This window comes from Simochromis diagramma, unplaced genomic scaffold (genome assembly GCF_900408965.1).
Source record: "Simochromis diagramma unplaced genomic scaffold, fSimDia1.1 OVJJ01000321.1, whole genome shotgun sequence".
NCBI classification, from domain to species: Eukaryota; Metazoa; Chordata; class Actinopteri; order Cichliformes; family Cichlidae; genus Simochromis; species Simochromis diagramma.
The window spans coordinates 3,106,786-3,120,557 of record NW_024386772.1 but is presented as its reverse complement, the minus strand read 5'-3'; the positions used below and the strand labels follow the sequence as shown (position 1 = coordinate 3,120,557).

The 13,772-nt window shown below is 41.1% G+C and overlaps 1 protein-coding gene across 1 annotated transcript in view; it reads left to right on the top strand.

Moving 5' to 3' along the window:
- The first annotated feature begins 618 nt into the window (after positions 1 to 618).
- The window catches only part of si:ch73-281f12.4 (RA_Radil_like and Myo5p-like_CBD_Rasip1 domain-containing protein), a 29,559-nt gene continuing 16,405 nt past the window's right edge, over positions 619 to 13,772 (top strand). The window contains exons 1-8 of the mRNA XM_040042812.1: positions 619 to 1,184; positions 2,106 to 2,450; positions 2,755 to 2,990; positions 5,093 to 5,421; positions 8,188 to 8,880; positions 9,783 to 9,820; positions 10,823 to 10,992; positions 11,067 to 11,179. Coding sequence (XP_039898746.1) covers positions 1,057 to 1,184; positions 2,106 to 2,450; positions 2,755 to 2,990; positions 5,093 to 5,421; positions 8,188 to 8,880; positions 9,783 to 9,820; positions 10,823 to 10,992; positions 11,067 to 11,179 — 2,052 coding nt within the window. The 5' untranslated portion in view covers positions 619 to 1,056. The remainder of the gene's footprint in view (positions 1,185 to 2,105; positions 2,451 to 2,754; positions 2,991 to 5,092; positions 5,422 to 8,187; positions 8,881 to 9,782; positions 9,821 to 10,822; positions 10,993 to 11,066; positions 11,180 to 13,772) is intronic.

Sequence of the window (13,772 nt, the reverse complement as noted above, 5' to 3'; positions counted from 1 at the left end):
CCTCATTTCAATTAAAACATCTATTTTTCAATAATATTCCTTAGTTAATTATTTACTCCTTAACGTTGCCAAAAAGTCTCCAAAGTTAATTTAAGGTTGTTGTTTTTTTTAAATGAACTTAGTTATATAACTTAGTTATATCACCTTGTTTCACTAATCTGTTTGTTGGACCCAGTAAAACAAGAAACCAAAAATAATGTTTTGTTTTTTTAAATATTGCTATTACATTTTTTAAAAATATATGAAAGGGCACTCCTATTTGCATATGAGATTCTCATAGATATAAAGTAACGTGTGTTCATGTGTATACCTGTCTCTATACATTTGTGGGGACCGATCCTGATTTGAAACCAAGCTATTGAGGACATTAAAACGTTTCTGTTTTTCACTTTCAGGCGCGTGTTTAAAGGTTTAGTCGTGGTTTTAGTACTTACGTTAATGGCAGGTTAATAGTATTATGCAAGTAGTATGATGAGACTAAAGACTAGCTAACTAATTAGACTAAAAGAAGTGAGACTCCGCTTTACGTGCCCGCAGGTCCTCACTAAGTAGGAAGGACAGTTGTGTATGCCCGTGTTGCTGTGATTAGCTCCGCCCCCTCGCTCCTTACCGTGACGCCGCGGTGACGTGTTGCTGTAGTGGCTCGTGCAGCAGCAGGTAGTTTCATTCAGTCCGCTTCAGAATTCCGGACGGAGTTAACGGCTTTGTTATCATGGACCTGGCTTTGATTTCACCCGTTTTACAGCTCAGAAACGGATAAAAAGCAACGTAAGCGTCTGTTTTTTTGTATTTCCTCCTTAACGTCGACTCCAGTTTGGATTTTACCCTCCAGCGGTCCGATTTTAGCAGCTTGAAGTTGGTTCTCCTTCAGCATATGTGGGAATGTGAACTCTCATGGATGCCGATACACTGTTGGAGTACTTACACACTTTTTCCTGATTTTCTGGGAGTCGAAATAGTGGACTACGCTCGTGAAAACTACGTTATCGTGAAAACTAGTTGTGAATAAAGCCATGTTCACCATGTTTATGTAGAAGCTGAAAAAACGTTAAAATAATGATTTCGGAGGAGAGAAGCAGCCACGTAAATAAACAAACCCTGAACTTTCCCGTGGGTTTACTCATCCGCTCTCCCAAAAGGCGCCTGGCCAAACTGGGAAGGAAACCCAGCAATGGATCTGTCCAGTAAGTCTCTACATGCTTTAATCGAATCTACTTTAATTAGTTTTATTTACATATCGCCACTTTACTACAGCAGTAATCTTACAGTGTAGAATACTGGAGAGTAACTCCAACCTATGATAAATGCTATTGGCAACGGTGGGAAACAAGAACTGCCCTGTTTTCTACCTCCAGTAGAAAGATAAAGGTTTATAATCGCAGCAGCATTAGTTTTAGAAGATGTAATCGTTTTAAGTATACGCATTAGCCAGCTCCAGTTATAACTTTGCACATTAAGACATAATTTATATTGCTATATCTGCATTTTATACCAGTGCACCAAGAAATTAAGTGATTTGATGTTGAGATGAATATAAAGATGTGCATGATTAATGCTTGTAATGATGATAATATTAGAAATTAAGACTATGGGGGAAATATTGTTAATAAGTTAACATTTAATTTCATTTACGTTGGGTTTAACTTTATTTTGAGCTGTTGTACTAAAGGATAAATGAGTTATATCTGGTCTTAGGAGACCAATAATGAGAAAAAAAACGAAGTTATAGCTTTAATTGCAACTATATTAATTAAAGGAGCAATTACACAGCCTTAGTAATGACTTTTTATATGTTAGCAGTATTTTGGCCCATGTTTTCTTTTCAGTTAGATTTTATGACTGTATTTCTGCTTTTTTTTTTTTTCAATAGAAATGCTATGAATGAGAATAACATAGTTGTCTATTGATTAAGGTAACATAATGACTTATGTAAAGGTTTAAACAGGTTCACAGAGACCAAACAATTAGCTGATGAGTTTAGATAACTGTAAAAACAAAATCCTGGTTTGTTTCAGTTCTAAATTTGGGTCTGAAGTGGAGAACTTTAGACAGATCATGGTTCATGTGCAGGATCTTTTAGTGTTCTGTCCTCTCACTCCAATCAGGTCCAACAACTCGAACAGCACTGTCCGCTCTGCTGAGAGCGTTGGCGTCCGGCAGCCAGCCAAGAGCAAAATCCGCCGCCACAACAACAGGTTTTCCACTGTGTTCAACCAAAGCCCCAACCTGAGAGACGGTGGACGGCATGTCCAGGTGGCGAGTGGTAGTGGCGGGAGCTTGTCTGGAGACCTCCAGGTTGTGGACGACCCGGCTGAGCTATCCAGCCAAATGTCCATTCCTGGTATCCTGAAGATCTTTGGCAGTGACATCTGCCAGGGGACCAACTACAAGAGTGTGCTGGCTACCACTCAGTCCAGTGCAAAGGAGCTGGTGAAGCAGGCCTTGGAAAGGCAAGAGGTTTTCTCTTGGTCCTAAAACATGTTGTTGAGTCCTTGCAATAAGATTTATTCCTAAAAGAAACAAAGTAAAAGTGAAGTAGTGCTACTTTTAGGTCAAACTAGATTTTAACATGTGAGAATTTACTGCTTTTGTTTATTTGATCTAATTGTAAATTAAGTATGTCTGGATTCTGAGCCGATGTTGAGGACAAAAAGGGGAAACTTAGAAATCAGAAACATTTATGACTGCTTCAGTGTGAAAAACAACTTCCAGACTTATTGCTAATGCTTCATTTCTCTGTTTTTTTCTCTTCAGGTACTGTCTGGAAAAAGAAGACCCCAACAACTACGTGCTGTGCGACGTTATTGGCCAGACGGGGGCTGATAACCAGTGGAAGAGAGAGTGCTTTAGGGTTGTGGGTGACAGCGAGAGGCCGCTGATGCTGCAGTCGCTGTGGAAGCCGAAGGATGGCTTCTCCAGGCGTTTTGAGATCCAGCTGCGGGCGAGCGTGGAAGAGCAAAGTTTAAAGGACAGGGACACGATCACAGCAGGTATGCATGGTGCCTAACACCTGCACCGTGACCCTAACATCCTCCCACTGGGGTTATCAATCACTCAGCCTTAGCCTTGGGAGCCTTAGATGTTTCTTATTGCTGGGTTTCATTGTGCCTCTTATCACTGGTTCAAACAGTCATGCAGCAGAGGTCAGGAGGAAACAAAAGCTGCCCTGCTCTTATCTTTGCTTTAATTCAAGGGTCCATAAGGTCCTCGCAAAGCATCAAGGCACAACGCAGCTCTTCCCACCAGGCCTATAGCTGCTGTGTTTTTCTTTCTGTCAGAGCTGACTTCCTGCGCTCTGGGGGCTGAGCGGTCCTGTTGACTTTGGCTCACGTTTGTTGTGGTCCTTTTCAGCTCTGGACCGACACTCTGACGGCTTTTTAATCAGGATTGGTCTGATAGCGCGAAGCTTAAATTACAGATAACCTTAATTATAATTTGATTTCTACTGAAGGTTTTCTTCATTTTTTAAAATTACGGTTTTTGAGCTGATTGTACATTTTAAAAAAGGTACAGTGTTTAGTCTACAGTGTTTATTAGTTTTTAGAGTTCCAGTTTCATTTTCAGATTGAGTTTTCTCATTTATTAGTTTAAGAATGTTTAGGGTTTTTTTTTTCTTAGTTTGTTTTAGCTGTCAGGAAACTGGTTGGTATTTGTCAGATTTTAAGATTTCAGAAGTTTAGTATAAACACAGGCAGTCACAGGTTTCATTATAGGGTAGACCAAATTAACAAAGACTAAAATTAAAGACAGATTTTTTTCCCCTGTATGCAGAGTTTTTGTTAGATTCTGTGTTGTTCTATGAGCCGGTAATTTGTTGGTGATTAATAGACTCCATTTCTAAGCTAGCATTAGTTAGTGTTGCTTTGCTTTCAGTTTTCATGGAAAAAATCATGCAGGGTGATTCACAGAGAAAGCAGTTGAGAAGCTGTTGGTGGCACATGAGAGTATTGGGTGACTACAAAAATGGTTTAATACATAAAAGACTTATCTAAGTCACATTCAAATATTGGCGTTTAGAGTTCTATATCTGTGCAGCTCTGCACTGGTTCTCATAGCTCTGTGATCTGCCCTCCCCTTCCTCCTCTCTGACCGGGGGAAAGCTGCCTTTTACCTCCATCGGGTTTTTAGGCATCAAGCCCAGCCTGTCACAGCAGTGCTGAACAATGTGGAAAACACCCATTTCCACAGCTGATAAGGGCAGCGGAGCACCGGGTGTGAAGCCGGACCCTGTGGACATTCCACCTCGCTTAATGGCTCCCAACGAGCTGAATAGTGTTTGTGTTACGTCAGGCCGACAGAGCGGCTGCTGGTATCTGATAGAGGTGGTCACATCTCACCTTCCCTGCACATTTCCCCCCTTTTTCCTCTAGTTATGTTGCATTTGAACTGAAGCCAGAGCAGAAAAGTGTTATGCTGGAGTCAGCTCGGATGACCGGAGTAATTTTGGGAGGATTTCTGTTTATCGTAAAGATAACTTTATAAACACGAGAGGTAGTTCTTCTGTTTTTCCTGGCGCTGATTCAAAGTTTGTCTAAAGCTGACATTATTAATAGAGGCCACAAATTTGAGAAGTCCAGTCTTCTGCTGTGTTTGTCCTGTTTTAATTTTAAATGGTTTATTTCTGAATTTGAATTAGTTATTTTTTAATTAAGTGACACGAGGCATCTGGAGCATCAAACACTCTGTGTATCTCTATTTTAGTATATTTAGTTTGATCTATATGATGTTTGATCTGTGCAATTCTGCCTTGAATCTGTCAGTTAGAAATATCACTGCAGCGCACCTGAGATTGATTAATTGAGATTAAGTATACCACAAGAAGAAGAGCTGCCGGATGTTTCTAGGTAATGAAGATCTGATAAACTAAGACGTCCTTGGGCTCTGTGGATTTTATTTTAGATCATTTTTTTCTAAGAGACTAACAAGCGGATAGAGTCCAGCATCATCAGCATAGAGTGAATTAATTACTGCACCAAACTTTGGAAGCTTTTTATAGTAAGAAGATAAAGACTTTTTAAAAGTCCAAAATGAGTCGTGAAACATACTCAGGTGTCAACACACTCGATGACATAGCATCTTCTTGTCCACCCAGGGATCAATGCCCAGGCTCGTAAGCTGCAGAAGACCCGCTCCAGAGTGACCTCCCTGTTTGTGGACAGCAGTGGGGAGGACACAGATGGACTCGGCATCTGGAGGAGCCTCAGCGAGATGGATTTGTCCGCGATGGGCAAGGAGGCTAGCAAGGCCCAACAGAGTGCGCTCAGAGAGGATCCCGAGGCTGAGGCCGACAAGGAAGTGCTGCGTCTTGGCATGGAAAAGGAAGAGACGGAGAGCAGCGATGATAACACAACCCAGTACTCCATCCACCCACCCTTTGACTTCCCTTATTTCCTCCTGCTGCAGGGCTACAGCCACAGACAGGTGAGTGGCAGACCAACTTAAGGTATCTGTATATAACTATAATTACCTTAAGCAGATGAGACCTTTCTGAACTCCAAAGTTTCAGATAATGAGGTCATTGTAGGAAACAGTTATCCCTGTAAGCTCAGACTTCAGCCTGCTCTAAACACTCAGTTTCAGTTACTTTTTTTCCTACCCTGGGCTGTGTATGATGTCACATAGAGGATAAGCCTAATTTGGTCAACTCAGGGAAAGAAGTCCCACCCACTTGCTTATTTGTGAGTGGTAGCAAATCACATGAAAGTTAGTCTAAAGTTGGAGAAGCTAAAACAGCTTGTTTTGCATTGAGGTTGAACTGAGGGGCCTGCACGAAACCCCGTGTGAGAGAAATAAGGATTTTATTTTTTTATTTATTTTACCTGCCACTCATGCAAAACTGCTCTGGTATAGTCAAACAACAAAAATATGGATCTGGAAATGAAGAGAACGATGTGCTGCTGTAATATCAGCTACAGGTGGGTGCTGTTGTTCTCTTTCAGTGCTGTTTTCAGCCTGGTCACATTTAACCAAATTATTGCCAATAATAGTATCCACAGTTTAAAGCTGACCTACAGATGATTGAAAACTTATAATCAAGCAGATTTGCAGGCAGTTTCTGAACTCCTTCTTTGACATTTTAAAGACTTGAGGTTCATTTTTATTGTAAAGTTTTAGTTAAGTATAATAAACCTGGTTCTGTGAAGACCTGTTATTGCCCTTGAGTGTGTCCTGTGAGCGTGTAAGCAAACAAGCTTAAAAGAGACAAGAGGAAGAGAAACGTATTGTGGCGAACTGAGCTTGTTATGTAACGCAAGGAGAAAATCCCTCAGTCAGAGAGTCAGACAGGGCGGAATCACTGCTACACAGGTGTGTTAGGACCAGGTGATCCTGTTCGGGCTCAGGGTCATCATGTGTCAATGAAAGGATGAAGAACAGAGTGCTCAACCTTCTGTCAGAAGGAAACCTGCTTAGGATCTTTGGCAGAACAAAGAGGCAGTCCTGATTAGGAGGATAAACTGTAGCATGTAAACACTGCTGTGCTGTAATCAACATACCAGTGTACCTGACCTCTGTTTCAAACTGTCCTTACTTCCAAAATCTGTCCTTGTCAACATCGCCTGTTTAAAAATCTCTTTTGCACAGTAAACCAGAGAGCACGCTGTGGCTTTAGCCCATTCCCAGGAACAGGAAGCTCTTTCTCGCAGTGTTTTTATCCCCGCTGCTGGGGATTGCTGACTGAGCAGGATGCTGGGAGCACGGCAGCACACTGAGAGCTGCAGCCGACCTAATCTTACTCTGCAACAATGGGTCGACCCAAAGCCAAAGCAAAGGAACGAGGCGGGTCTGTGGCGGACCAGCGGTCGTGCTACAGGAACTGAAAGCTGATTTTTGGGTTGTTTTTTGAAACTGTGTTGTTGGAGACCAAAGAAACAAAACTGAATTTGGCTTTCCTTGGCATTTATTTCAGTGGAGAGAGAGTTTTGATGCTGAGCCACAACTTCTGCGGTGGCGCGATGCCCATTAACTTTTTATTGTTATTGAATGAGCTGCGTTTTTAAGCAAGCCTGAGTGTGTTTCAGTCAGGATGGTGGAGTCAGCATATGTTTGACTGGTGGAATATTGGTTGATACCATTACCCATTACAGCAATGCATCCCAGTTATTAATCATTTTGTCTGTAAATAGCCTTTATATCTTAAAAGTAACAAAGCAATAACACCCTCTCATATGAATGCTGTTGTAGCCCTGCCTTCACGCTGAGGCTGCTTGGCTTTAGGCAGCAGAGATGATAGGCTATCATCGCCTGACTAAGAGTCTTAACGTGGTGACCCTGAGCTCCTGGTCCTCACCGTCTCGCTCATAAGCCCTTCCATTCCTGTCCCGCCTTGCTCTGCCAGTTCAAGTTGTACTTTTACCAGATGATCCTACTGCTGCTTGCACGCACACTCCTGGTTTATTTCCAAAGTGTTACACAAGGAAATCAATCCCAGGCTTCCCGCTGACTGCTACTTTGAATGAATGTTTGCTTGAAGAATAGAATTGCATTAGAGGAAGAATTAAGGTTGCAAAATGAAAGCTTGTGTTGTTGCTGTCATGGAAGACACAGCAGGAAGTCTTCGCTGGTGGTACAGAGTCCAACAGCGAGAGCATTTCACTCGCAAAGAGCTGCGCTCGTTACTGTAATCACAGCCAAAACCTGTGCAGATAAACAGAGAATAAGAGTATTTTTACTGCTTTCCATCCACCATCAGTTTTCTGTGTACAGGTGTGATTTAAGGAAAAGCTAAAACTGTTGGACTCTTTTTGGCAGTTCCACAAACGAGTTACAAATCACTTCCTGTGCCCAATAGGTGGCATTAGAGAACACCCACTACTCCTATGTCTTGATCGGAACCCACAGTGACAAAGTCATGAATGTTGGATTGTGCTTATCACATTTTAGTCGGTACTGGCAGATTAAATGAAAAGTTTATGCCAGATTGGATAAAGTATATTTGAGTTACAACTTCTTGTGTCATAGAAGTTGTAACCTAACTTATATGGCTTCACAGTTAAATATTGCCAAGGTCTTCAGTTAGAGCTTACCAAAGATCACACCAGGAGGAGTTGGGGGCGCGTACCAGCGTAAACGGGGGATATTACAATGGAAACCGAAGCAGTTGATCTGCCAGATTTGCAGCTGAATTTATTGTGCGAAACATTTGATACAAATGTCTTCTTCTTTTTTTTTTCTTTTTTTTTTTTGCAGGATTTTGTCATCTATCTCATGAGTGGGACCACCACCATCTTTGGCTGCTGCAGGGAGCATCACACTGGAGAAGATGAGGAGAGGCTGAAGGTGGACATCCTCCTGTTTGCTCCAGATGTGTTACCACAGCACTGCTGTGTCAGACGACTGGACTCTAACAGCCAAACTTCCACAGGAGGAGAGCACAGAAAGACGCTGACGATGCTGAAGCCCCTTCATGGAGCTCCCGTGACCCGAAATGGTTTACTCCTTAAAGAGGAGGTTGAACTGAATCCAGGAGATTTGGTTGGCTTGGGGAAACACTACTTGTTCATGTTTAAGGATCCTACAAGCAAACCAGGATCACTCCACACGCCTCCTTGGATGACCAGACTCTGCCCAAACTCTGACTCAAAGACCTCTTGTTTGTCATGCGGCTCCTTGGTGGCTAGGAAAAAGCTCCAGAGGAAGCCTTTACCTCCTCGTTGGAGAGACCTGGAGGGCACTGAGGCTTCGCTGAGCTATGAACTCGACCAGGAGGAAAGAGTCCTACAACAGATCCTGGACATGTTGGACCCCAATGGGAATGAACCGAAGCTGACACCGGCTTTCCTGCTGAGTGTCTGCATCCAGCACTCAGCCTCCACATTTGAGCTGACGCATTTCAGACAGCTGCTGCTTCAGCTGTCCAATCAGATCCAGCTCATTACATGGGTAAGGACAAAAAGTCGGCAGCACGTTAAATCTAATGACCAAAGCATTATTTGGCAGTTGGGTTTCCAGTCAGTTTTTTTCTTTTTTCTTTTTTTGCTTGGGGTTAGGGTTTTCAAATGTGAGAGTGATAATAAGGTTAAAAAGGTTAAGGTTAAAAATCTAACAGCTCTGATACTAGAAAGAAGATTTAGAAGAAGTTTCAAAGTCCATTTTTGATGTCGCAGAGCTCTGTGTATGTGTGCACCGCTGAGAAAAATCACACAGATGCTATTGTGCGCTCTGCAGTTTCCATTATGGAGCAATTTTTGTTTAGAAATTGTCACTAAATACTGGAAAAAGTAATTTGGTTGCCTTTATACTTTGTAAGTAACGCGCCTTATCAGGTTCAGTTGATCTCTGCTCTGTTAGGTTCAGTTTTAAGGACCTGAAATATGTGAGATTTGACTCTAAACATTCACACTGAGGACTGAATGAAGAGCTGCAGGACAGAACCAAATGCCCAGGCACTGCTCACAGCTTTGAGCCTTCCATCTACAATAATTACGCACTCATTCTGATAACAACTTCCCCTGGCTTTCCAAAGAAATCAACATTCCTGTCACAGCCGCATCACGCGGAAAATAAAACATACTTTTTGGGGAATAAAATTTTAGTACAATTTACAGTAAATTGTGTGCAACAAACATTATCAAATCACATCTGTATGACTCATTTAAATGGTCATCCACTCCTATTGCATGTGCAATAAGGCCAAAAATGCCTGTATCCATGCTTTTCAGTAGCAAAACTGACACTGCATTATGTTCGGATATCCTGACAGCAGCTTTCCATCCCATTACATCCCATTAGTAAACTTAAAGCAGCCATGAAATAATGTCTTATCTGTGTTTTGTCCCCCTTAGGAGAAGACAAAGGAACTTGCAGCAATCCAGCCAGAAACGTGAGTACAAGATATATGTCCTCTTATACTTTCTGAATGAAACTAACATGATCCTCTAGAAAAGGGTTAAGTTCTTTTAATTTTAGGTTGTGCACAAAAAGCTAAGTTTGTGTTGTGATCACGAATAATCATGAGAATTAAAAACTGTCTGTCTCAGCAAGAGAAAAGCTATCAAAGGTCAACAGATTCTGAGTCAGAGGTCATTGTGTGGGCTTCGATAAAAGGGAGGAATCCAAAGGATCATATGACCTACATGACATGTAGAGCGAACAGCTGTGTAGCAGTAGAAAACACAGCAAGTCATAACAAACCCATAAAAACACCTCCTACATTTGCTTTCAGTCAGTTAACTAATTAGTCCATCACAAATCAGAAACTTTGACTCATTTTATTGGGAAAAGACAAAACGCAGCTTCTTGAAGTGGAGCAGAAACTTGTGTTTAACTGTGCTTAACCACGCACAGTATTTTGCTGATTTGCAGAAATTAAAAAGGAAGTTAACTGTAAATGGTTTGAAGCAAGCAGACATGGAGACCACTTTTTATACTAGATAACCAAAGACTACTGACTAGCATGGCTGTCACGTTGGAGGCAAAACATACATATAGTAAGTTTAAATATCAGTTAATCTGCAGAATTAATAGTAATTGCTTGATTTTTAAAACATCCCACATTTAATTGTTTAGTAAACTCAAACCTCCCAAAACAACACGTGACTGGTTATCAAAGTACTAATCAGTTAAATGTTAAACCTTAACGGGGAAGTTAAGAGTGAATGGATAGGATAAGATGGAGTTTATTTATCCAGAAAACCAGTAAATTAAAATTTTCATTAAACACAAGAACATAAAAGTTAAAGTAGTTCAATAAAATGCAATAAATATCACATTTGTTGAACGGACACTTGGGTCTTTGTAACAACCTTTTTCTGTTTATAGACAGCTCACAGTGTCTTCTCAGGCTTGCTTCAGATCTAATCTCCCACTGGTTGTTTTATATCAGGAGCTCTGGCGACGAGCAGTCGGAGCAGCTGCAGCTGCTCAGTATGAAGGAGCTGATCCCGGGCCTGCAGCCGCTGGTGCTGTGGATGGCTAACTCCATCGAACTGCTGCACTTCATCCAGCATGAAGTCCCACAGCTGCTGCCATGGAGGCTGGACCAGGAGGATGAAGGTGGGCATTCATCATTCTCACCGCTGTCTGTGTTTGTGTGTGTGCTGTTAAGACTTATTTGTATGTCTCTACAGGTCTGCTTGACTCTGAGATATCATCCACTCGGACAGCCTGCGAGGAAGCCATGACAGTCTTGGAGGAAGTCATCATGTTCACCTTCCAGCAGACCGTCTACTACCTAACAAAGGTTGGCTTGATAACATAAAGAGCTCACATAAAAATTACATCACATCTCCTTTGGCCTCTCTAATCTCAGTGTTGGTCACACATGAACCAGGAAGTCTAGTGCAAACAGCGTATTCTGTTTTCATTGAGCGTTGTCCAGACAGAAAACACAATAACAGAATGGAAACACAAACTCTCAGGCAGGAAAGGCCTGTGAGATACTGAGCGAGTGTCTTTTCCACTGACCACGACATAAACACGCACACAGTCCTCTCCCTCGAGGCTACGCTGGTTTGTTAAATAACATAAACCAGAACTGCAATGTGAGCGTTTTCTTTATGTTGAATGTTGAAGCTACATTGCAAAATGCTTTAAAGAACAGCAGGTGTGTTTTAGTGTGGTTTATAGAGGATTTAAACACAAACAAAAATGAACAGCGGAATTATTATTTTGCAGACTAAATGTAAACATAATTAGTGTAAATGTGGCTCTTTAGCCAGGACACAGCTGATGGTGGATGGAGAATATCTGACATAAAATTGAACAATTAAAAGCAAACCAGCTTGTCGCTGTTTTTGTCAAAAAGATAATTAGATGGTGTCTGCTGGTCTTTAAAATGTTTTAAATGTCTTAAATACACTGTTTTCCACTGAGTGCAACATAAACACAGTCTTCTCTCTCTGGGTCACTTTGGTTTGTTGATTAACAAAAGCAGACCCACAATGTGAAAATGTTCTCCAGCTTTCGAGTTACATGACAGAATATTTTGAAAAGCAAAATTAAACGTCGAGAAAAATGCAGCAAACAAAATGAAAAACACATTTTCATGTTCATAATCAGCAGGACTGACCAGAACATATCTGGCAATTGCTGTGCAAAGACGCCCAGTGATGCAAAGCCAAAAGTGGTAAATCTGCATCCGCCCAAGTTAAAAATATGCAGCTGTAACTGTAAGATTCAACTTCAGATTAAGATGTGATAACCAACAGACTTTAACAACATGTCCACATGCATCTATTACAAACAGTTTTTTTTAGGTCTTTATAGTCTCAGGCATGAATTCTATGTTGTTATTTCACGGGGATACGGTGGTTAGCAGTGTGACCTCATAGCTAGAGAGCATGGTTTGAAGCCTTCCTGTGTGGAGTTTGCATGTTCTTCCCATGAGATCACTCCAGGTACTCTCTTTCTCTCACAGTCCAAAGACTTGCATCTTCGGTTAATTTCCGGTTTTAAATCGCCAGAAGGTGTGAATGTGAGGGTAAAGGGCTGACTGTGTCTGTGTTATCCCTGTGACAGCTGGCTCCAGCATCCCCGTGACCTTAACCCTTTCATGCATGAATTATGACAACCTCAATCAGGATTTTTTTCTTAAGTATTTTTATTCATCTTCAGGCATGAAAAACAGAGTTTTGAACTCTTTTTTTTTTTTTTTAATATGTACTTTTCAGAGCGTTTTATACATGTACACTTAGGTGGACAACATATGTTTTGACTTATGAATTTGACAAACGCACAAATAATATTCACTCTGTGTTGTGTTTATGTGCAAGTATATCATCAAATACAAGAAAACAGCCTTTGAATAGCTGTACACTGTAGTGACCACTATGCTTGAAAGGGTTAAAAAGAATAAAATGGATGGATAAAAAAAACATGGCCCTTAAATAGAGCCCTGAGGAACACCACAAGATACTGTAAAGGGAAATGTGAGAAACTGACAGATGTTAGGAAGATAATTTATTCTAAACCCTTAAAACCTCTGGGCACACTCTTTGATTTAGACTTGTGAATGTTGGGAATCATCTTGTGTCTGGATTTGGATTTGACAGCAGTCGGGTTTGTAGTTTTACAGCCTGATGAGGCACTCCCAGGCTGATTTTATGTGACTTTCCCAGGCTGAAGTGGCACTCTAAGGCTGTCTGGTTTACACCAAATCCAGTCAACATTAAAGCACAAACATTTAAAGCCCTTGTCCACTCCAAAATGATGGTGGATTAAGGTTCATTGGATTGGGTGTTTGAGCTTTATTTTAGAAAACATTAAATGTGAAGAATTTAGCAGTGGAAGACTGACAGAGAAAGATAATCCACCTTAAATCTGAGCATAAGACACTACAACTCATATGTTAATGTTAGAGATTTTAAAAAGGGGGGGGGGGTTGGAATTTCAGTTGTTTTTAACTTTAATAATTGCCTTCTTAGAGATAAAATGCCAGACAGCATATTTTTACAAATCTGAAACCAGTCTGGGATGTTGAGGATTTTTATGAGTAGAAACTGCACCACCGCCACAACCCTGCAACTTCTGAGGAAGGAAGCAGGAACAGCCTGTCCTGTTTTGTTTACTCAAAGATTTTTCGAATGACTTTCTGAAAATATAATTCTCTTATTGTATGTTTTTAGCCTTATAAAGTGTTTTGTTTGTCAGACATGAATTTATCCCTTTTGAGGCTTTGTATTCACTCAGCTCCACCTTTACTGAGAATATAATGTACTCTGAATTGTCTTGACATGCATTACTTATACATGTTTCACTTGACTGTTTTTCTGTTGGAGAAAGGGAGGATTAGCGGCTTTGAGCCTGTTTCCTGCAGAGGAAGACAAGTTGTCATA